Source organism: Podarcis cretensis, assembly GCF_951804945.1.
Source record: "Podarcis cretensis genome assembly, chromosome: 8".
NCBI lineage: Eukaryota > Metazoa > Chordata > Lepidosauria > Squamata > Lacertidae > Podarcis > Podarcis cretensis.
The window spans coordinates 10509663-10533756 of record NC_137177.1 but is presented as its reverse complement, the minus strand read 5'-3'; the positions used below and the strand labels follow the sequence as shown (position 1 = coordinate 10533756).

Below are 24094 nucleotides of genomic sequence, written 5' to 3'. Positions count from 1 at the left end.
CCCGCTTACAAAAAGGGAATGATTTTCTCCAGTGGTGCTGAACATTTCCTGCGAGACAAATTGCCAAACAAACACGCACACGAAAGCCCCCAACGCCTTGGTGATCTGCAGAAACCAGCAGGTAAAGTTTCACCCTGTACAAGCATGAGCATTGTTACCTATGAATGCCTACAGATCTAGTTGCTTTAAAAGGCACAGGAGCAGGGGTTGCTAGGAAAAGTTGGCATCTCTGAATGTGACTTCTACTGATAGTGAGTTATTGCTGCTGCATCCAGTTTTTTGTTCATGCTCGACAATAAGCTACCGTATTTTTCGCTCCATAAGACACACCTAGTTTTTAGAGGGGGGATGCAAGGGGGGGGAATTATTTAAAGGGAGTGCTGTGCAGCGCTCCCTCTCGCTGTTCTGGCTTCTGGGATAGCCGCACAGCCTACATTCGCGCCATAAGACACACACACACATTTACATTTACATTTTAGGAGGGGGAAAGTGTGTCTTATAGAGCGAAAAATACAGTACTCAGCTCGAAATCACTTTGTCACGTGTTCATCTTGCCTCTCTTTTCCTTCTCCTCTTGCAAATTTTATTTTGTAAGCTGTTTGGGGCAAAGAACTGTCTCTCTCTCTCTCTCTGTCGGCTTATACTGTACAAGCTCCACAACGCTAACACCCTATGAATATTCTAATATTCTAATCTCCAAATCTTTCCCCAGCCTCACCATCTGGGCAACAGATTCCTGATAACCAGGAAGGCCTCTCTACCTCTTTCTATGCAGTGCCGAGCCGTGGATGAAGAAATATCCTGGATCCTGTGCAGTCTTACATAAAAAAAACCTTTATTTCATTTCTGTTAATACAAAAAAAATAATGTAAAGGTTTCTAAAACTTCTATCCAGCATTCGATCAACTCAGTGTACACTCATTGGAATTAATAGACATGATGAAATTAGGCCCATTAATTTCACTGGGTCTCCTCTGATGTAGACAGTGCACAAGATGTGCAACTTATAGAAACTCAGAAAAGTATATCAAACCTATGTAGCTTGTTTTCCCATAATTATCAGATGTTACCCAGTTTTGAACAAACTTATTGTAAGCCTGTTGGTGCTTTTCCTGTACCCTGATACTTTTTTCAAATAAAGGGTTGCTTTTTTTCCTGCCTTAAACCTGCAAATTTTCATTTCAGCTGCATGATTTGGCTCTTTGCTACCCATCTGGAACAGAACTCTGCTGTTCTTATAACACTTTCCTGGGCCTTCTGCACCCAGCATGGACTCCAGGTCTGCAGCACAGGAAGGGGTCAAGGGATGGTGGTGAATAAAAGGATTAGTGGGGTAAAAGAATCGACACGGTGGACGCTTATAAAATTGTGAGTGGCAGGGGAAAAGTGGAACAGAAGCCAGCCAGCAATAAATCACACGGAGTAGGTGAAGTCAACTCTTTATTAGAAGGAACAAGGTCTGCTCAGGGGAGCCAGGCCTCATGAGCACAGCAGGTCTATTGTGGAGACGAAACCAGCCTTACCACAGCTGTCCCAGGATCCTCCTCCCTGGTAGCCTTCCCAAGCAATCTGAGACTTCGTTGCCATGCCTCTCTTTGCTCCGTCCTCTTCATACCTCTGCGGGTTCTGTGAGACAAGGAGGGAGGGGAGCTTGTCGCAGCAGGAGCGGGAGACACCCCTGACTCTTCACCAGCCTGACTCCTCTCTGCCTCTCGGCCTCCCTCCTCTCCTGATTCAGCTTCTGCCTTTGATTCTGGACTGCTTTCTGCCCCAGATTCTCCCTGCTCATTAAGTCCTGTTACCCCTCCAGCTTCCTGACCTCCTCTTTCTTCCCAGTCTTCTCCCTCTGATCGCTCACCATCATCCCACAACCACACCACTCTGAGCCTTCTTCCTTTGGGGGGGGGTTCCCCACCTAGCTCCTCCCACCATTCCTCTGCATCCAGCCAGTCCAAGACATCTTCTTCGGAGAAATCTGAGGGCTCCCTTGGACAAAAAACAAGGACACCAGCCAGGAATACCAGAGCAAAACAGCAGCCAGTAGGCTTGGTCTTTATTGAAGACTGTCGCGACAGGACTCCCACCTGCCACAAGGTGGAACAAGATGGAAGCCCAGAACAAAAGAGCCCCCAAACTTTTATTAGCTGCTAATCCCCATGTTACACCCCCCAAACTACATCACTCACACATCACGGTTACATCATGAAAGGGGAGGTCTGGTGGCAGTAATCTGAGCATCCTGGACCCTGCCCCATGGTTCCCCTTGCCCTCCACCAAACACCCATCAAGTGTAACAAAAGAGATATTTCCCTGTTTCCCAGCCAAGTTAATCACACCCTTTTGTCTTCATCTGGGTTTGTTATTTCTGGAATGGCTACCTGTCTGGCACTCAGGATGCCAGGAATTATCACTCAGGCAGAGGTGCTGCTGAGTAGCTGAGCTCACGTCTATATGAATTTCTGAAGTTTTCCCAGTGAGCCAGTACATAGATACATTTATCAGTGAATTGTTACATTTGGTATCGTGCAGCAGGGGCCCTTTTAATAGATGGGGAAAAACTGCGATGAAGTGTTTTGTGGGGACAAATCACAAAAGTCACAAAAGCGATTGTGGTGATTTTGGTAGTGGGCTGCATGTGCATGATATCTGCTGGAGGGGCAACCCCCCCAACCTATACATAAATTCCTGCAACACTACCAAGCTAGGTCCGATGGGAGTGAGTGGCCTTTTCAGTGGTGGCCCCCTGGATATGGTATGCCCTCTCCAGAGAGAGCCGGGAACTAGAGGATCTTGTTCCACTTCCTTGACAGAGTTGCCACTGTTATTTTCACAGACTCCCCTGCTGTGCCGTTAATTGCCGGCTGACACAGTCACGTTCAGTCGCTATGGGGTGAAGCTTCTGCTGCCCCCCATCTCCTTGCCCGAGAGAAACACTCTGCCTACATTCAGATCCCTCCAGGTGACCTAATTCCTGGGCACCTTTGTCCTGGTTTGCCTGCACAAACCTTACGCGGAGGTGAGATTATATCCGGCCTTTAGTGAGCATTCCTCCCGATTTGCTCTCAGGGTGTTGATTAAAAGCCTTGCCATTAATCATTCCCCTCCGCCACTTTCCAAACCGGATTTGTTGTGACAGGGCGACGGAGCCCTTTAAATCACATTAATTGCACAAACCTAAACTTCCGGTATGCGCCTGAATCCCTCCCGCAAAACCGCAGCAGTCTGGAGGCACCCATAATTTTTCTGCACGGCAAGCTGCCCTAGAAGGCGCAAGAGCACGTTGGAAAGCGCCTGCCCCACATTCCAAATTCCTGACACCTAGAGAAGTGGAGCAGGGTGTCTGCCATACGCGGCGGCCGGGAATAGCAATGGGGTGGCGTCTCCTTGCTCAAGAATCTCTGGAAGTTTCTTAATTGCAGCCTGGCATTGATCATTAGCTAACCTGTTAACAAATACGGGAATAAAAACCCTCTCCAGGGTGCAGCTGACTAACCAAAGCAAGTTGAATGCCAGGGAAAGGTTCCAACTGGGATAAAGATTAACTAACAGGGCCAGCAACAAAATGTTGCAGCGTGGAATGTCCCGCTCAGGGTTCCAGCAACTCAGCCAGCCATGCCCTTATCCCAGGACATGCACGCCATTCCTGCTTCCCCCTCAGTTTTCCATCTCTGCCCCCCCCCCGACCCTCCAAGTGTCCCAATTTTCCAGGAACCTCCCTGATTTAGAGAAGCCATCCCAGTTTCTGATTTTTCCCATTTTTCCTCAGGATGTCCCTATTTTCAGTGGAAAAATGCTGGAGGGTATGGAGTTATCCGACACACCCCCCCCCCCCAAGCCATCTGAAAGCAATCCTGTATACGGAAGGGTTTTTAAACATTTTATTATGTTTCTTATATATGTTGGACGCTGCCCAGAGTGGCTGGGGCAACTCAGTAAGATGTGTGGGGTATAAACAGTAAAATTATCATTATGGAATGGGACATCCCTATTTTCATTCGAGAAATGTTGGCGGGTACGACCCCCCCCCCTTTTGTTGGCTCCGAGCATGCTCACTCCTGGCCTTTTAGGGTGTTCCTTCCTCAATATTTTTGTAATTCTGCACTCTCACAAATCTTAGCATGCAGTCCCTCATAAACATCACTGTTGGGGTTCAGAGCTCCCCCTCTTATTCCAACCCCTTTGCTTCCTGAACACCTTGAACAGCATTGAGGGTATGTGGGGAGGGGCTTGTTGATTTGGTTATTATTATTTTTGTTCTTGTTTTTATCATGTATTTGGTGTTTTTATATTGTATTTTTATGCTGCAAACAACCCTGAAATCTGCAGATGACGGCCAGTACAGTGGTACCTCGGGTTACATACACTTCAGGTTACAGACTCCGCTAACCCAGAAATAGTACCTCGGGTTAAGAACTTTGCTTCAGGATGAGGACAGAAATCGCGCGGTGGCGGCACAGCGGCAGCAGCAGGAGGCCCCATTAGCTAAAGTGGTGCTTCAGGTTAAGAACAGTTTCAGGTTAAGAACGGACCTCTGGAACGAATTAAGTACGTAACCAGAGGTACCACTGTACAGTCATACCTTGGTTCTCAAACAGCTTAGTTGCCAAACAAATCGGCTCCCAAACGCCACAAACCCGGAAGTAATTGTTCCGGTTTGCGAATGTTTTTCAGAAGCCGAACGTCCAACAAGCTCCTGCAGCCAATCAGAAGCCACGCCTTGGTTTTCAAACTGTTTTGGGAGTCGAATGGACTCCGAGAATGGATTAAGTTCGAGAACCAAGGTACCACTGTATACAAATTAACTAAATAAATAATAACAGCAGCCCAGTTTCTATGGGACCACTAAGGCTGGGGCCATCCTCTTCCCAGCCCTCAGCCTTAGTGAACTGTGGGCTTTAAGCATCAAGGTAGTGAGTGATGACGCCTCATTTGTGCCTTCCACACAAACACCTTCTGTCCCTTTTCCTCCCCCCTCTCCCCGGTGTCAGGGGACATTTCCTCTCTATTTGCATTCCTTAAATGGCTAAATGCAACTTTCTCCCGTAACAGAAACCTGCTTCGTTACATCTTGTGACTCTGTTAAACATTTCCTATCTTGAAACCAACTGTGGCAAATTTCCTAGCAAAACACTCTTGGGTAGCAGGTCACAAATAATAGCAGGCCTCCCTTATCACAAATAATAGCAGGCCTCCCTTATCACAAATAATAGCAGGTCTAATACTACCTGTTTTGGAAAGCTGTATGTTCGCTGCGCATTTGGACCTCTTTTGATGCCTTGGCCGAATTTTGCGTGACGGTTCACGAGATCAGGGAGTCTTATATATATAATAAATAAAGGTCTTATATATATATATAATAAATGTTCATAAATGTACCAAGCAAACACGTACATAAATGTATGGGCCACGTGTCTGAGGCAGCACAGGAGGGCAGTCCTGGAGCCATTTCGGCTCCCAAACTGACCAAATGTTTTCTCTGCAAGATCAAAGGAAAATGGAAAAAGCCTCCCCAATGTCTTTTCATTCACAAAACCTGTCTTAAGGGTATATCTGTGTATGAATAGGGTGAGCCTGTGACCTGGCTCAGGAACTAAGTATTTATCATTACAAAAGACTGGCCAGGCTCCCCAGGGTATCCAATCAAGTAAGTATTAACAGGTAACCTGCCAGACAGGAGATAAACAACGCACTCAGATTTCTGCTGTAGACCGCCCTTTCTGTGATGTATGTATGATATTTCTGGGGGTGGTTTTGGACTCCAGGGTGGGCAATTTAAAATGCCTATATATGGGCGGACACACCTGGGTTCTGGCTCCTCCTCCTTCTCCTGCGTGTGAAGGGGGCACCCTGTTGCAACAGTTCAATAAAGATCAGGCTTACTGGCTGCTTTGCTTCTCAGTACTCTCTGTTTGGCCTCTGTTATTTTCTCCGAATGATGGAGAACCTGCAAAGGACTCTTGTGTCCCCCAAAAGGGAATAAGGGCAGATTTCCATTTATTACGGCATAAAATTGGACGGTATTTTGAACCAAGCTGGCAGGCTGCGCCTTTCGAAACATGGTCAGTGTGGGGGTTGGAATCCAAACAAAACGACTGTCGCCAGAGTTGCATCTACAGCAAAGGCTGGATGTTACTCTAAGCAGAAAGAGGATTTCTCGGGGATGGGGGCAAGAAGAACTCAGTTAAGGGGAATGAAAGCCTGATTCCCAGTTGTTCAGATTCAGCACTGAATCACAGGTTTTCCCAGAGATGAGGATAAGCTTTAGAATTCCCAAGCACGGCCAGGTATGAAGTTGCTAGTTGAAAATAATAAATACATCAGAATGAAATTTTACAGATCAGACCAGCCTGTTCAAGCAGAACATGTGGCAACAGCCTTAGATGTCTGATTAAACAAGAGATAGCTGTAGCCACATGGCAGATTTCTAAAGAGCGTATAGCTCCTTCCTCCTGCCCACCCTGCATGAAAGGGGTTAGGCTGGGGGGTGGGCAGGAAGATCTGCACATAGGTCTCTGTGTGACTTGCCAGGGTTTTTGATGCCCAGGTATTTAAACTAAAAGTGCACCCAGCCCTTCTAAGGGCTTTTTTACACCTCCATTTGCCTCACCGCCTTCCCCCAGGAAAACCTGTGGTTTAGCGCTGAGTCGGAACACCAATTGGATCTTCTGCAGGTTGTCATTTCTTCCGATTTCCAGGTTTTCCAGGAAATGGGAAAACCACTCAGACCTGTGCCTAGAAAGTGTGGGGAAACCTCTCGGACCCATGCTTGCTAGGCAGGGACCAACCAGAAGTGTAAAGGTTAAGGTAAAGGGACCCCTGACCATTAGGTCCAGTCGTGGCTGACTCTGGGGTTGCGCGCTCATCTCGCTTTATTGGCCGAGGGAGCCGGCGTACAGCTTCTGGGTCATGTGGCCAGCATGACTAAGCCACTTCTGGCGAACCAGAGCAGCGCACGGAAACACAGTTTAGCTTCCCGCCGGAGCGCTACCTACAGTGGTGCCTCGCAAGACGAAAAGAATCCATTCCGCGATTCTCTTCGTCTAGCGGTTTTTTCGTCTTGCGAAGCAAGCCCATTGACGGCTTAGCGGATTAGCGCTATTAGCGGCTTAGCGGCTTTTAGCGGCTTAGCGGATCAGCTAATAAGCGGCTTAGCGGCTTAGAAAAAGGGGGGGAAGGGAAAAAAAGTCGGAAAAACTCGCAAGACATTTCGTCTTGCGAAGCAAGCCCATAGGGAAATTTGTTTTGCGAAGCGCCTCCAAAACGGAAAACCCTTTCGTCTAGCGGGTTTTCCGTCTTGCGAGGCGTTCGTCTTGCGGGGCACCACTGTATTTATCTACTTGCACTTTGACATGCTTTTGAACTGCTAGGTTGGCAGGAGCTGGGACTGAGCAATGGGAGCTCACCCCGTCGCGGGGATTCGAACCACCGACCTTCTGATCAGCAAGTCCTAGGCTCTGTGGTTTAACCCACAGCGCCACCCACATCCCTAACCAAAAATGTAGACAAGCCCAAATTAGCACGCTAAAGAAAAAAGGAAAAAGAACACTTTGATAAGAGGGAAAACCAGGAGTGGATTTGTGTGTGTGTGTGGACTTAGAGGCCTAGTTCTGGTCCGGATCCCCAATTCAAGGGCTATACTCAGAGCCACAACGTTGCTCAATTCATAGGGTGTGCCTGCCCAATTGAGCCATCATTTCCCATAGGCCTAGTACATCAGGGTCGACTGATACCTTACTTCATTTATTTATTTCAACAATTTATATACCGTTTTGCTACAACAATATCTAAGCATAGAAATCTGGTCGACTTGCAGCCGGGTCCCCTGGCTCTCCGTTTGTTTGACAGTGATAACAACACGAGATTCCCTATATCAGATAGACTGCTTGAAATGACGAAAGCTCACCGGGAGCGGAGGTGGGGGGGGGGGGGTTGCAAAAGGACTGTAAACTCAGTTCAGCTGTGGCACTGAAAACTCATCCCAAGGCTCAGAACGGGGGCATCCTGCTCTTTAATTAAGAGCATAGCAATAAGAAGAAGCTGCTGAATCAGGCCACTGGACAGCCTATTCCAGGATCCTGTCCCATTGATGGCCAACCCAAAGCCTGCTTGCGATTCCTAGCAAGGAGTATTCAGAATCATAAAGAGACTCCAAGGATCATCTAGTCCAACCCCCTACGATGCAGGAATATGCAGCTATCCCATACGGGAATCGAACCTGCAACCTTGGCATCATCAGCACCATGCTCTAACTAACTGAGCTGACAGCATCCGACTAAAAATAAAAACCCTTTACAGCCTATCTTTTATAACCAGCAGTGGTTTGTAGCTTTGGGGATTCATGTAAAAAAGAAAAAAGAAAATCTGACAAGGCTGACATCCACGCACCCCTCCAATCTAATACATATCTTTGCTTTAGTCTAAAGTGCTGACTACGCAGGAGAAGAGACTTTTCAAACCTCACATGTGTGGGAAAGGAAGGAAGGAAAGATCCTAAACTAAGGCCACTTCCAAACAGATTAGAGACACCAGCTGTTTAGGGAGTATCCGTTCCGATCTGTTTTGTGGGGAGGTCAGAGGCTGTTGCGTAATAGCAAGAATCACCCCCACAGCTTCCTTCTTGCAAAAAGTCAGATCTTTGGGGGAAGCAGGGTTTTGAGCAAGACCTCCCCATCAACGATCACTGCTTAACCTGAATTTTCCAGGGCACGGTTGAATTCAGGCTTAAAATAGAGGTGTTCTGGAAGAGCCCTGTTGTTGTTGTTGTTGTTTAGTTGTGTCCAGCTGTTCGTGACCCCATGGACCAGAGCATGCCAGGCACTCCTGTCTTCCACTGCCTCTCGCAGTTTGGTCAAACTCATGTTCGTAGCTTCGAGAACACTGTCCAACCATCTCGTCCTCTGTCATCCCCTTCTCCTTGTACCCTCCATCTTTCCCAACATCAGGGTCTTTTCCAGGGAGTCTTCTCTTCTCATGAGGTGGCCAAAGTATTGGAGCCTCAGCTTCAGGATCTGTCCTTCCAGTGAGCACTCAGGGCTGATTTCCTTCAGAATGGAGAAGTTTGATCTTCTTGCAGTCCATGGGACCCTCAAGAGTCTCCTCCAGCACCATAATTCAAAAGCATCAATTCTTCGGTGATCAGCCTTCTTTATGGTCAGCTCTCACTTCCATACATCACTACTGGGAAAACCATAGCTTGAACTATACGGATTTTTGTCGGCAAGGTGATGTCTCTGCTTTTTAAGATGCTGTCTAAGAGCTAGCAATTGGGAGGGGGTGTCCTCAGCCAAATATGACCTGAAAGTGTGTGTGTGTGTGTGTGTGTGTGTGTGTGTGGCCTCCCATTTCCTGATCTACAGCTTGCAAAGAAAGTGGTTCTTGTGGGTGGGGGGGAGTCAGAGCACCCCTCCAACACTTTGTAGAGTAGCCCTCCAGGAAACAGAAAGACGTTCTGAGCACCAAAGCAGATTGCTGCTTTAAAAAAAAAACAAAAAAAAAAACAGGATTATCGAAAAAGCCCAGAAGACCAAAATAATCACAATCGCAAGCAGGAATATTTCCTCCCGCCGCCAGAATTCCTTGAAAAGGAGAAAGACTTTAGCCACGCGTGGTGGTCCATTTTTAGGAAGAGATGAGATCAAACTGCCCAGGTAACAGCAAGTTCTGTCTTGCTCCTCTGTCCCATCAGGAGAATAGTCCTGGGCTCGATCGCCTTTGAACTTGGTGGTAGGTTGAAATTCTTGGCTGTACGCACAGTCTTAAGGCGAAAGGATTCTAGATCCTGCCAGCAGCAGACAAGAGAGAGCAAAATGACAGGAGATGGAGAATTCACATCCCAAAATACTGGAATGGGTCAATTCCCAGGGAGCGGGGGGGGGGGCGGACTGGCAGGAGGGGGGGGCAGTCAGTGGAGCATCTTTCAAGGCAAGGAATCACCTCTTGATCTCGGCGTAAATGGATTCTGCTCTGCGTAGCAACTCCTAAAAAATTAAAGAGGAAAGGAATCCTGTTTATTAATTTCACAAAGCTGATCTACCTCTTGATTGCAAAACAACTTCAAATCGGTTCACCAAACGAATAAAATATAAGATCAACAGTAAAAACCACCTCGAAACAGTGAACCTGCACAAAATAATTAAGAGTCAACGCTAAGCTAAAAGCTGGATGAAAGTCCATGCCAGCGTTCTATGTGACTTAAATAGGCTTGCCTAAACAAAAATGTTTCTAGTAGGTGTGCAGAAGAGCACAAGGAAGGTGCCTGCCTGGCGTCAATAGGCAAGGAGTTCTCATGTGGAATGAGTATTATCTGGCACCAGCTCCACAGATTGGAGCCGCCATAGAATTGAATTGTAGAGGTGGAAGGTACCCAAAGATCATCTAGTCCAGCCCCCCCACAATGCAGGGATAAATGTCATGCGGGAATAAATCGGGTAAGGCAATCTCACAGGTAAACTGGTCCCAAGCTGTTGATTAAAGCTTGGTACTGATAACGCCAAAGTCGCAGGTTCAGTCCCTGTACAGGACAGCTGCATATTCCTGCACTGCAGGGGGTTGGACTAGATGACCCTTAGATCCCTTCCAACTCTAAGATTCTACTCCATGACCTTCCAAAGGTTGCCCAGAGATGGTGATCCCCTGCTCACCTACCCAGCCTTAGACCTCACCGCCACCTGCTTCCCTCCCCTTATAGATCACAACAACCCCACCTGCCCCATCCCTTGCGGCAGAAAGGTCTGGGATCTTTCCTGGCTGGCAGGGCAGATCTTAATTTCCCAAGCTCCTGGCAGGCCAAAGGTGACAGATGCCCACCTGTCAATCACCTGACTTCATAGCGATGTCAGGCGATGCTTCCCTTTGTAGTCCCAGTGGTCGGGCCGGCTTGCAAACTGCAAAGTGTGATGACGGGCTTACAATTCTATGGATATAGGAAGAAATGAAAAGTCCGGTTAAGCTTTCCACAGGGTTAAGAACTTACCATGTAGTTTGTGTCCAGTCCGGGGCAAGCCCCCTGCAGAGGCTGTGAAGAAAAAGAATATGGTGGGCAATGAAAAAGATTGGATCATCGTGAAAGGGTGGGTTTCATTTTGATCCTCCCTTTGCTGAGATTTTGCTCCTTGGTGGCGGGGAAGGACGTGGTGTTTTGGGGAACCCAGCACCACTCATGGGGCTGGTGCGTGCCTGTTGCATCCTTCTTGGCCACCAGAGGGGCACCGGGGGGGGCACAACAGCTTGTGCACACTATGAACCCAGCCCCAAGCAGCTTTTGCGAGCGGCACGCTGGGCTCTCAGGGCACCTGGGCTTGCATACCACCTTGGGCTTCAGCATGCCACACCCAAAGGTAAGTGCCCCCGGGGTAATCCACAAAATCTGCCCCTCTAGCTATGCCACTGGCAGGGGGAGTCCTTTAAATTCTGTCAGGCTTCAGGGAATCGGCTTCCTCCCCCGTGGCAGCAGATAAGCAGAACAAAGGAAAAGGAGTATTCTTACCAGTTAGAAACTTGAATAATAACAGCGAGAGAACAAAGAAACCGTCTCCTAGAATGGCGGTGCTCCCAGTTAAGGATTTCACCCCTTCTGTCCCTATTAATCCATGTCACTCCTACGTCTTGTAATCTGAGCTTGTACCCTCTGTGCTTTCTGTTCTGCCACTTTCTGAGCTCTCCGTGACTTTGGAGAAGGGGGGTGAATGTTGTCCAGGGACTGTGAATCTGTTAACCCTCTCTCTTCCAGAGTTTCTTCTCCTAGCTGTTCTCTATCCAGTATTTCCCAGCTTCTGCCTTCTGAACTATGTCCCTCTGCAAACCGCTGTTCCAAATCTATATTGTCCTCTTGCTCTTGGGAAGATTCAGGATCCGTATCAGGAGCAGGGGGAGGGGGAGGCTCCCACCCTCCTCAGCACAGTCCCTGACAAATTCACCCTTATGCACACAGACTCTCAAATGTGCAGAAGAAAGGTCCGTTCCAGCAAATTCATACAGAACCTTTGGAATTCAGAGAGTCCGGATCAGGACCAAGGGAGTTGCACAGTGGAGTTCATCGACTGAAAAATCCCGTTCCCAGCCTCTCCTAATCCTCTCAGTCCCATCACACCCCATTTGCAGAACCTAACCAAGGAGCGGCTGAGTCCAGGGCGTTTGGCTGGTCATCCATGCCTTGACTTACAGGGAGAGGTCCAGACATTGGGGGAGGCTCCTTCCCTTCTACTCTGGGCGATTCCACAGGCGAATCCATCGTTTCATAAATGGGCTCCTTGTCACCTGGAAAGCGGAGAATAGAACAAATCACCAGTAACGTTTGTCGATTCTGCACATGCCTCAGAACTGCATAGCATGTCGTTCTCACAACAACCTTGTTGCTGGAAACTGCAGGCGAAGGGAGAGAACAATTGCACCTCAGCTCCCAGGAGTGCAAGGGCAAAATAATAATTCAATAATAACAATTTATTATTCATACCCCACCCATCTGGCTGGGTTTCCCCAGTCTCTCCCCAGCGTAGCTAAGGGGAGCAGCGGGGGGCAGCTGGCCCATAAAACCAATACAAATCAATACAATTCTGAGGTCCTGAAACCCCCCCCCCCCCAACAAAAACCCATGCATGTGTGTCTGGTTAGTCCCTGTGAGCAAAGGATGCTGGACTTGAGAGGCCACTGTCTGATCCAGTAGAGCTATTGTTACATTCGTAGGTTGCTGCTGAGCTGCGTCATTATCAAGATTCTAGCAGGCTAATAATAATAATCCTATTATTTATACGCGGCCCATCTGACGGGGTTGCCCCAGCCACTCCGGGCGGCTTCCAACACAATATTAAAATACAGTAATACATCAAATATTAAAAGCTTCCCTGAACAGGGCTGCCTTCAGATGTCTTCTAAAAGTCTGGTAGTTGTTGTTCTCTTTGACATCTGGTGGGAGGGCGTTCCACAGGGAAGGTGCCACTACCGAGAAGGCCCTCTGCCTGGTTCCCTGTAACCTCACTTCTCTCAGGGAGGAACCGCCAGAAGGCCCTCGGAACTGGATCTCAGTGTCCGGGCAGAACGATGGGGGTGGAGACACTTCTTCAGGTACACAGGGCTAACATCCCGTTTGCTAGAACAAAACGATATCCCACTCAAAGCACACGCACACACCACTGTTTGCAGGGGGAAAGTGGATCCCTGGACTCTCAAATGCTCTAGAGGAGGTCACTCACCATGTTTGGGTGCTGGTGGCTTTTTTCCTCTTGGATCCAGTCTTGCGGGCATCCTAGAAAGAAATTTGAATGGGTGAGAGGTTGCCCATTGACATATCTACATTTCGCTTATGAAGAACGGTTGAGGGAGCAAGGTATGTTTAGCCTGGGAAAGAGGAGACTGAGAGGAGATAGGAAAGCCATCTTCAAATATCTCAAGGGCTGCCACATGTAGGAGGGAGCAAGCTTTTTTGTTTCTCCTGCTCTGGAGGGTAGGACTCGAACCCATGGCTTCAAGTTACAAGAAAGGAAATTTCGACTAAATATGAGGCAGAACATTCTGGCAGTAAGAGCTGCTTGACAGTGGAACGGTCTCCCTCAGAAGCTGGTGGTCTCTCCTTCCTTGAAAGTTTTATAACGGAGGTTGGATGGCCCTCTGTTACAAATGCTTGAGATTTCAGCAATGCTCCTTTTACATGGGTAAAAGAATACTGGGAAATGATATATAATGAATTGAAAAAAATGATTAAAAGTACCTTTCCAAAAAATAAACAAAAACAGAGTCCTTTTCGTTGGGGATAATTCAGAGGGAAATTCCCAAGTGTCAAAAAAGACTATTTATGTACACCACAACTGTGGCCCGTGTCTTGTTAGCCCCCAAAATGGAAAACGAGTGAGGTTCCAACCAAAGAAGAATGGCAACTTAGACTGATGGAATATGCACAGCTTGCAGACTTAACGTATAGAATAAGAGAACAAGAATGTACATTTAAAGAAGACAATGTTTACTGAATATATGGGGGGGGAATTTGTTTATTTAAAAACGCTGGTAGCATTAAGATAAATTCAACAGTGTAAATAAGTTTTGATGGATGTAGCAATAGATTACTGACTGGTTTAGTTCATGTAAAATATGCAGGGGTGCAAGGTATACAAAATGAAGCACCGAAAGAGAAGGGAAGTCAATGATTTAAGGTTGTTTAAATGAATATTTTGAAATGTAATTTAGAAAATTAAATTAGATAGATAGATGATAGATGATAGATGGATATAGATAGATGATAGATAGATAGATGATAGATAGATGATAGATAGATAGATGATAGATAGATAGATAGATAGATAGATAGATAGATAGATGATAGATAGATGATATAGATGATAGAGAGATAGAGAGATAGAGAGATAGAAAGATAGAGAGATAGATGATAGATAGATGATAGATCAATAGATAGATAGAAGATCCATAGATGATAGAGATAGATGATGATGATAGATGATAGATGATAGATGATAGATAGATAGATATAGATATAGATATAGATAGCTGATAGATAGCTGATAGATAGATGATAGATAGATGATAGATAGATGATAGATAGATGATAGATAGATAGAAGATCCATAGATCCATAGATAGATAGATTTCTGCATTGCAGGAGTTTGGACTACATGACTCCCATTGTCCCATCCAAACTCTACAATTCAGTGCTCTACCTTCATGACCCCTCCAAACACACAGCCCTTGTTCCCCCTTACCCCGTGCCTGGGTCCGCCTTTTGTAAGACGAAGCGGTAGACCAGGACAGCCCCGACAGCCCCCGAAAGCAAGATGCCAACCACGACTCCAGCGACAATCCAGCCCAGCATCAAAGGAGGTTTGGTGAGCTCCTTCGCAGGAGGCGGCTCTGTGGTGGGAGTCGTAGGAGGTGGGGTGGTAGTCGTTGAGCCTAGGAAAGAGACCGAACACGGGTGTTAGTACCCAAAATCGGGCGCAGGCGTCCCACTGAGTGACCGAGGGAGCAAGCAAATGCTTGAGACGGGAAATAGTTTGGTCCTCACAGCTCTCCACAACGACCCTGCGAGGTAGGGCTAGCAGAACCGTGAGCCGCCTAGTGGGGGTGCAGCCGACACAAAAGGGGGCGGGCCTCCTGAACCTCAAACAGCTGCTTAGAAGATGGTGCCCTTTAGACAAGGGCTGTAGCTCAGTGGCAGAAGCAGTGGCTCAGTGCAGAGGTTGTGCGAATGAACTTAGTGTAATATTGTCAGAGCTGCCTCCAGGTCCCAGCTCACAGAGGACCAACGCTAGGCTGGAGTTATGTACAAAAGTCTTTATTGAGGTTCAGTTTCCATTTTAAAGCCGCAGCGTGCAGCTCTACGTCTCGACCTTAGACCGGCGAAGTCCCGTCTGAGTCTCCTCCCCTTCCACACCAGTTTAAGACTCTAGCCTTGCTCCACCTCTTCCTAAGTTCCTTTCTCCTCTGGGCCCTCCTGCCCGCTAGGGTTTCATCCTTCCTGGACTCCTCTGACGCTGACCCTGACGATTCTTGCCCCTCCTTCCGGCGGGCTTTAGGACCTGGTCCCCTATCCGGGCTACCTTCTGTGCCGCTCACCTGTACATTTGAACTTGGCGCGCGCGCCCAGCCTGCAACTTTCCTCTTGACCGTTAACTCGCTCTCCGATGGAGGCGTGGTCAACCCTGACTGATCTTCTCTCGCTGGTGGTGCATATGTGGGCTCTGACACCTGGGACTCCTCCCCCCCACTACGCTCTGGTGGGGAAGCTGGTCCTGATTTCCAACTGCTGCTCTGGGAGTCCCCGCTGGCCCCTTGCTTCTGGGGTGCCCCCCTTGGGTCGCCCCTTGCCCTGCCCATCTGCGCCCCCTTCTGTGAATCTTCCGATTCGCTGGAGAGGCTCATGGAATCTATCGGGCTGCTGTCATATTCTCCTACGCTGCCCTCGGATTGCTCCCCCTCGCTCTCCATCTCCTCTCCTCCCTGCGCTCCCGCTGAGTCCCTGACAAATATGAATTTTGTTTTGTGTCTATGTGTTTGTTTGTAAATAAAATTTTGTAATAAAAAAAATAAAAAAGTGAACTTAGTGCTCAGCTTATATTTTAATTGCTATTTTGACTATTTTTTAATATTGTTTTATAGATTCAGGGAAATCAGCCCTGAGTGCTCACTGGAAGGACAGATCCTGAAGCTGAGACTCCAAGACTTTGGCCACCTCATGAGAAGAGAAGATTCCCGGGAAAAGACCCTGAAGTTGGGAAAGATGGAGGGCATAAGAAGGGGACAACAGAGGACAAGATGGTTGGACAGTGTTCTCGAAGCTACCAGCATGAGTTTGACCAAACTGCGGGAGGCAGTGGAAGACAGGAGTGCCTCGCGTGCTCTGGTCCAGGGGGTCACGAAGAGTCGGACACGACTAAACGACTAAACAACAACAACATAGATTCTAAACACTGCATTGTGTGTTAATCACATGACTTTTCATAATTGTGAAGTTTAGCTTATTTTTTAGTGGCTGTTTTGTTAAGTCTTTTTATATAGATTGCAACTGTTTTGTTGATAATTTGTTAATTATGATATATGCTGTATTTGCGATGTGGTATTATGTTTTATTATATTATGGTTATTTATTGGTTGAGATTTGTTTGAATAAAAAACAGCAAGGAAATACAATCAATCAATCAATCAATCAATCCAGCTTCCATGCAGAAGGTCTCAGATTTTAACCCCAGGATCTCCTGGTACAGCTGGGAGACTCTCTTCCTACAACCCAGGAGAGCAAACTGCTTTTCAGTGTCAGCTAGAGGGATGGACAAATCCTTTGGTTTTAGTTTCTCATTCCCCACCCTCAGCAAGTCTTAAATTCTGTTCTCCACACGCCCTCACCAGTTTGCAATCAGAAGAAGAAAAGGCCTTCACGAAAATTCGTCAGGCATTTAGCACAAATTTCTCCCAAATTTCTCCCTTGTGTATGTTATTTTTGCCTAATGTACACATTTTTTGCAGAACAATTTCACACAGAATAATGCCTTTCCGTACGTTATTTTCACCAAGGTGTGTATTTTGTCGCACGTTTTATCCTAGTCTTGTTCCTCCATTCGCAAAATTCAGATAAGGGTGGATTGCAAAGGATGGCTGTTTTTCGGTGTGCCTGTATTCTTCCGGAAAGCTATAATTTGCTAGGTTCATCTTTTAATGCAGACTGATTTTAGTTTCTCCTCCATTCCTAGTAGATGATACTGAGCTTGATGGACCAATGATCTGACTCGATGTAAGATAACTCCCTGCAAAATCCCACCAATAAGACGGCCTTGTGAACTCCCACCAGCCCCAGCAAACGTGGCCAATGGCCCATCTGGAAGGCCCAGATTTCCCCATCACTCATATACACATTATCCTAGGAGTAAATCCTGCTGAACTCAATGGGGCTACCCTTGGAGTGGACATGCATTGGGTCCCCCTGTTGGTTGAATCCTCAACTGCATTTTAGCCCATCAACTGATAAAATGAGTTAATTCAATCTGTGCACTTCTGCCGGCAACCGAAACCAGGTGTGTGGAACATTTGGCTCACCAGATGTTGCTGAACTACAACTCCCATCTCTCCTGCCTATTGGCCGTGCTTGTTGGCACTGATGGGAGTTGTAGTTTGGCAACACCCAATACAAGACAATACAGGGTACCTCTGTAGCCCATTAAATATCTTTGCTTTGATTGATCTAACCCAGGGTTTCCCAAACTTGGGCCTCCAGCTGCTTTTTGGAGTACAATTCCCATCATCCCTGACCACCAGTCCTGCTAGCTAGGGATGATGGGAGTTGTAGTCCCAAAACAGCTGGAGGCCCAAGTCTGGCAAACCCTGATCTAACTGATGCGCCAGTTTGGCATTGTGGCAATACTAAAACTCTCCGGGTTTTCCGAAAGCAAACCTCTCCTGCCCCTTCCGGGAGATGCCATTGGGAATTGACCTTCTGCACACACTGAAGATGTTCCTACCACTCAGCTACAGTCATTTGACGCCCCCGTTTGACAGTTGCGTACAAGGAAGAAGTGGGTGGTTATATAACGCTAATTGCGCTTTGAGTTGGGTTATGTAACAGGAGCAAGCAGCCCAGTATCTCCTCGTACCATCTCCAGCATTCCCAAGTTATACATGCAAACAATAAACAGGAGATCCGGAAGGAACGTCCGGATGACACAACTTCTTTTTGCGGAAGATAAAAGTCGAAATTCCTTCCCGTCCACAATTTTTAAAGACCCCAGAAAAGTATTCTGTTTGCAGAATGCTTAAAAAAAACAAAACACTAAGTGTAAATATATTAAAACGCAAACAGGATTTGAGTGGGTGGTAAACTTTTTGTTTTCCTTTTGTGATAAGTTGAAGGTATAAACAGAAATTCTAGGGGGACCACGGAGGGAGGTGGAAGTCGTAGGTGGAAAGACTGGTTGCTCAATTTGAAATGTTGCAGAATTGTTTAGCTGTTGAGGTTAAAAAAAAAGAGGATCTCCGAAGCTAAGCATTGGCAAACTCTCAACGGCGGCCAGAATGGACATTTCCATGCTGCAGCCCTGAGCCACGGAGACAGGAAACAGGGGGAGGCGATGAGACTGGGGGCGGGAGAGAGCGCAAACACTCACGTGCAAGCTGAAGCTCGATGGACCCTTTGAGAGAGCCTTTGGGACGCATGAGAAGCATCACGGTGTAGACCTTGCTGTCGTTGGGCCTGACCCTGGTGATGAGGAGGGACCCGTTGGGGAAGCCAAATTCCCTTCCAGTATGTTGCACCCCACTCCGCTGCGGGTTGCTGTTCCCAGGGAAGTAACTGAAGAGCCGGGTCGAGCCGTCGGTCGCCACGCCTCGGTACCAGTCGATCTGGCGGATGGTGCCCGTCACGTTGACCACGGCAAACGTGACGTTCTGACCCTCGATGGGGGTCTCCGGGATGGACACGACCGAGACGCTGCCAATGGTAGCTTGGCTCAGGGGAGCCCACAAGCCCACGAGGCAGGCTGCGTGAGACGAGAGGGAGGGAGGGTCAGGGTAGGTGGCCGCAGGTACTCGCAGCATCCTCCATCATCACCTGCATCCTACTGGTCTGAAAGTTGACACCACCACCCCACCCCACCCCCGCTCACCTGGCTCAGCAGATGTCTACACCAGGCATGGCCAAACTTGGCCCTCCAGCTGTTTTGGGACTACAATTCCCATCATCCCTGATCGCCGGTCCTGCTAGCTACGGATGATGGGAGTTGTAGTCCCAAAACAGCTGGAGGGCCTAGTTTGGCCATGCCTGGTCTACACTAAGGTTCTAATTTTTTTAAAAGCCTCATGCTCCTGTGGCTTAGTGAGATGAACTTTTGCCTAGAAGCAAAGGAACGAACGGTCATTTCTTTTGAGGAAAGGCCTCCCCAAAAATCAATAAATCAGTTTTTGTAGGAGTAGCTGTATAATAGGCATAGCATGTACAGTGGACGCTCGGGTTGCGAACGTAATCCATGCGGGATGCACATTTGCAATCCGCAGCGTTCGCAACCCACAGCGGTGCAACTGCGCATGCGTGGGTTGCGGATTGTTGCTTCTGCGCATGCGCAAAGCGCAATTTAGCGCTTCTGCGCATGTGCGACTGCCAAAACCCGGAAGTAAGCCGTTCCGGTACTTCCAGGTTTCAGCAGTCCGCAACCCAAAAAAACGCAACTTGAAGTGTCTGTAACCCGAGGTATGACTGTATTATAATACAGGAGAAATAGATTCCAACTTTTACAGTGATTCCAGCTTTTCATTTCCCTTTTCCGGCGTGTCTAAGCATAAGTTCACTTTGCTACAGGAAATGGCTTTTTTTTTTTTGTCGGGGGGAGTCAAAAAGTTACAACCCTAGTCTACACACTACAGATTCAAACCAGCTTCGAACCAGTTCAGCTGCCAGCAGTTCCCAGTCCAGCAGGAACTCGCAGATGTGCAGAACCCTGACGCTAAGGGAAAGGGGCGTAGCTCAGTGGCAGAGCAGCTGCTTTGAGTGCAGAAGGCCCGGGACAATTCTCAGCTTCTCCAAATGAAAGGGACCTTCAGGTGGAAACCCTTAGAGCGCTGCTGCCAGCCAGTGTAGACAATACTAGTCTGGTGTGGCATAAGACAGCTTCCTACGTTCTGCAGTTGCCAACTTCTCAGCCAGCCCCTGCTGTTGTGTGGTCAGAGGTTTGGCCTACTGACCACAGTAAAATTAGGTCGGGATTTTGCCAATCTGGCACCATTTAGGCGTTTTGGGTGGCTCCTATCAGCCCCAGGTTTGCAAAGGCTGAATTAGGTAGAATCGTAGAATTGGAAGAGACCACCAGAGTCATTTAGTCTAACCCCCTGCAATACAGGTAATACCAGGGATAATGGTTTTACAGGGTGTTGGGGGGGGGGGTCCTCATATATTTTTTTCACTTACAGTGGTAAGTTAAAGGTAAAGGGACCCCTGACCATTATGTCCAGTCGTGGACGACTGGAGTTGCGGCACTCATCTCGCTTTATTGGCCGAGGGAGCAGGCATACAGCTTCCGGGTCATGTGGCCAGCATGACTAAGCCGGTTCTGTCGAACCAGAGCAGTGCACGGAAATGCCATTTACCTTCCTACTGGAGCAGTACCTATTTATCTACTTGCACTTTGACGTGCTTTCGAACTGCTTGGTTGGCAGGAGCAGGGACCGAGCAATGGGAGCTCACCCCGTTGCGGGGATTCGAGCCACTGACCTTCTGATTGGCAAGCCCTAGGCTCAGTGGTTTAACCCAAAGAGCCACCCATGTCCCTACTTTGGGACTTGCTGAATCTGGGGAGGCCCTCCCACTAATTTTGCTGTGTGCCCCCAAATTCTGCCCGGATGGCACCATCGCCCATGAATTCATGTGCGCCAGCGATGAGGACTCATTGGCCAGCCATACGTTGCTGGACTCCACCCCATTCAGCACTGACCGATTCCCTACGATGCTCCCAAACTCTATAAATCGGAATTGCCAACTTTTTAAACTGACCCTGCTCTTCTGCCTTTAATGGCAGCTTAACATGCAGAACTGAAAACAGGCAAAAGTGTCCCCTCCTTTTGTATCGCCTCCAGGCCAGGGAACAGAAGCACCCTCGACGTTCCACTTGTTAATAGAGCTGCCAGCTTCAGCATTCTTAAAAAATTGTCTTTATGTTAGAATCCTAAAATTGCAGAGTTGGAAGGGACCCCGAGGGTCATCTAGTCCAGCCCTCTGCAACGCAGGAATCTCAGCTAAAGCATACATGACAGATGGCCGTCCAACCTGTTTAAAAATATCTCCAAGGAAAGGGAATCCACCATCTCCCGAGGTAGTCTGTTCCACTGTTGAATGCCTCTTCCTCCCAGAAACATCTTCCTGCTGTTTAGTCAGAATCTCCTTGAAGCCAGAGGTTTGAGTCTTACCCTCCAGAGCAGCTTGTTACAATAAATAGAATTAATTTAAGAAACCTTTCAAAGTGTTACCATAGATGTCCCTTGGACAATAGTTTGATCTGGAACACTTGGCAGGCGATCATCCCCTGATCATTTTAATATGTTTAATTTTTTTTTCCTTAAAAGCAGAAGAGCAGGCTGGGCAGGTGTTTTCTGGTCAGTTGGCAACCCTACATACCAATCCCCTGCCCCCCCCCCAAAAAAAAAACAGCTGGCAGACTTGTTCGCATTGCTTACTCCTCCGTCATCAACTCACCTGCTAGCAGGAATTCCCCAGGAAAGGGGACCCGGCTGCTCAAACCCTGCATGGCGGTTCTTTGTTGAAGTTGGCCGAAGTTCGCCAAATGACCCCTCCGAGCGAGAAGAACACTTCTGAGGTTAAAACTGAGACTGGGCAATCAGCTGGGCACCCGGGTTTCTTCCTTATTCCATGCCACAGGGTGGTTTGTCCGCGTTGCTCTTGCGAGAGGATACTGATCCAGGCGGAATCCTATGCCAATTGCTGCTTCCTCCTCCTTTTCCTCCTCCTCCTGGTGCCCGTCTGGCCTCTTTGGGGTGCGAGCCTGTGGGATGGGGGGGAGGCGGGAGCAACAACATCACCCAAGGCCAGCGTCAAAGGCACTCAAGCCTGACTCACTGCCTGCCAGGAATGTCCTGGGATATTAAAATTTCAACTGAGCCAACCAGCAGGCCAGGTGTGCTGGCTCTGTGCCATGGCTGGCGTGGGCAAGTTGTGGGGTGAGCTACAAACCTCCCCTCTCTGGGACCGGACTTCAGAGGGTTCCTCCTCCCAGGAATCCTAGCACCCCATGATTAGGTGGCAGTGCAGTAGAATGGTTAGGGTACCAAACGAGGGCCAGAGGTGCCACCACCGGGGTTCAAATCCCACAGCTGAACCATGAAGCTTGCTGCTTGACCTCAGACCCTTCCTCCCAGCCGATCCTCCCTCACAAGGCTGTTGTGAAGATGGAACAGAGAACAAGGGAGAAGGAGGCGTGCGGCTTTGAGCTCTTCGGGAGGAAGGTGAGATAGAACTGCAACAATGGCAGCAATACTCTAAACCTCTAAAGCGGAGTGGGGGAATCTGATTTTTTTTGCAAAAGGAGAAGAAGAAGGGGGATGCTCTGTTGGTAGAATGGGGCAGATTAATACTCCCAACTGATGCTGTTTGAGGAAATAATAATTACAGTGGTACCTCGGGTTACATATGCTTCAGGTTACAGACTCCGCTAACCCAGAAATATGACCTCGGGTTAAGAACTTTGCTTCAGGATGAGAACAGAAATTGTGCTCCGGTGACACGGCGGCAGCGGGAGGCCCCATTAGCTAAAGTGGTGCTTCAGGTTAAGAACGGACCTCCGGAACAAATTAAGTATGTAACCAGAGGTACCACTGTATTATTATTATTATTATTATTAATCAGTACCCCATCTATCTGGCTGAGTTTCCCCAGCCACTCTGGGCAGCTCCCAACAGAATATTAAAAACATGATAAAACATCAAACATTAAAAACTTCCCTAAACAGGGTTGCCTTCAGACGTCTTCTAAAGAATCTGAGTGATCCTTGTTTTAGCTTTGACATTGATTTATATGCTCCCCACCCCAGAACCATCTTTCCTTGCCCCCCCCCCCAAAAAACAGGGTCCAGATTCATAGAGTTGGAAGGGATTCCTCTGCCCACAGCCATCCCTGGTTGGACTCGAACCACCAACCTTCTGGTTAACAGCCAGACCCACTGACCCATTGCACACAGGCTCCGCATATAATTCCTCGCTTGCAGATTCAGCAGGGCTTCCTTCTGAGTTGCGCAGTGCCTGGGATCGGGTTATAACAGTGCTGCACAAACCACTCACCCCTTCTGGCCACTTACGTGGAAAAACAAAGAGAATTCTGGTTTTCTCTCACCTTCCGCTGAGGACGAGGAGACAAGATCTGGAAGGGATCTTTCTGCCTCCGTCTTCCCTGCCTGAGTCCTCTCCCCTTGTGCTTCTCACCCACACATTCCCAGTCCTAACCCGACCTGACTAGTTAGACGGCAGGGTGACAGAGAGATGGGAAAGGTGGGGCTGGCTGAAGGCATTTGGGTACAGGGAGGTGGAGGGAGCGGGGTGCCTTCCGAGACAGGCAGGGTGTAATTATCTGTTGCACACAGAATCTCCGTCGCCAGCCAGAGCTGCACTGGTTGGATTTCTGCCTGTCGCACAAAGTTTGCTTGTCGAGAAATCAAGTGTGGGCGCACCGTGCTCTATGATAGCGCTTTAAACAGCCGTGGCTTTCCCCCCAAGAATTCTGGGAAGGGGGGTCAGGAGAGAGATACATCCCATAACTCCCCTCACGGAGCTACAATTCACAGTGTTAACAGAGAAATCTGAGGGCTCCCTTGGACAAAAAACAAGGACACCAGCCAGGAATACCAGAGCAAAACAGCAGCCAGTAGGTCTTTATTGAAGACTGGTGCGACAGGACTCCCACCTGCCACAAGGTGGAACAAGATGGAAGCCCCGAACAAAAGAGCCCCCAAACTTTTATTAGCTGCTAATCCCCATGTTACACCCCCGAAACTACATCACTTATACATCATGGTTACATCATGAAAGGGGAGGTCTGGTGGCAGTAATCTGAGCATCCTGGACCCTGCCCCATGGTTCCCTTTGCCCTCCACCAAACACTCATCAAGTG

At 48.1% G+C, this 24094-nt stretch overlaps 1 protein-coding gene and 1 long non-coding RNA gene across 7 annotated transcripts in view; one reads left to right on the top strand and one right to left on the bottom strand.

Annotated features, from left to right (window-relative positions):
* LOC307221389 overlaps window positions 1-1165 on the top strand; it is a 188619-nt gene extending 187454 nt beyond the window's left edge. For all 4 annotated transcript variants that reach the window (XR_013841354.1, XR_013841355.1, XR_013841356.1 and 1 more), the window contains exon 4: window positions 713-1165. This is a non-coding gene — a long non-coding RNA (uncharacterized lncRNA). The remainder of the gene's footprint in view (window positions 1-712) is intronic.
* A 7966-nt stretch (window positions 1166-9131) lies between these two features.
* On the bottom strand, window positions 9132-23475 carry CEACAM19 (CEA cell adhesion molecule 19). Of its 3 annotated transcripts, none has more exons than XM_079985726.1 (8): window positions 23321-23475; window positions 21671-21977; window positions 18597-18968; window positions 14706-14895; window positions 13188-13240; window positions 12161-12255; window positions 10973-11014; window positions 9132-9977 (listed from the first exon to the last, which is right to left on the bottom strand). In XM_079985726.1, exons 2-8 carry the CDS (start codon window positions 21720-21722, stop codon window positions 9930-9932), a joined length of 852 nt encoding a protein of 283 aa, XP_079841852.1. In that variant the 5' UTR covers window positions 21723-21977; window positions 23321-23475; the 3' UTR covers window positions 9132-9929. The 3 variants fall into 3 exon arrangements, with proteins under 3 accessions (XP_079841852.1, XP_079841854.1, XP_079841853.1); XM_079985728.1 differs by lacking the exon at window positions 10973-11014 and adding an exon at window positions 10807-10912; XM_079985727.1 differs by having other exon boundaries at window positions 23286-23436.
* Window positions 23476-24094: the final 619 nt, after the last annotated feature.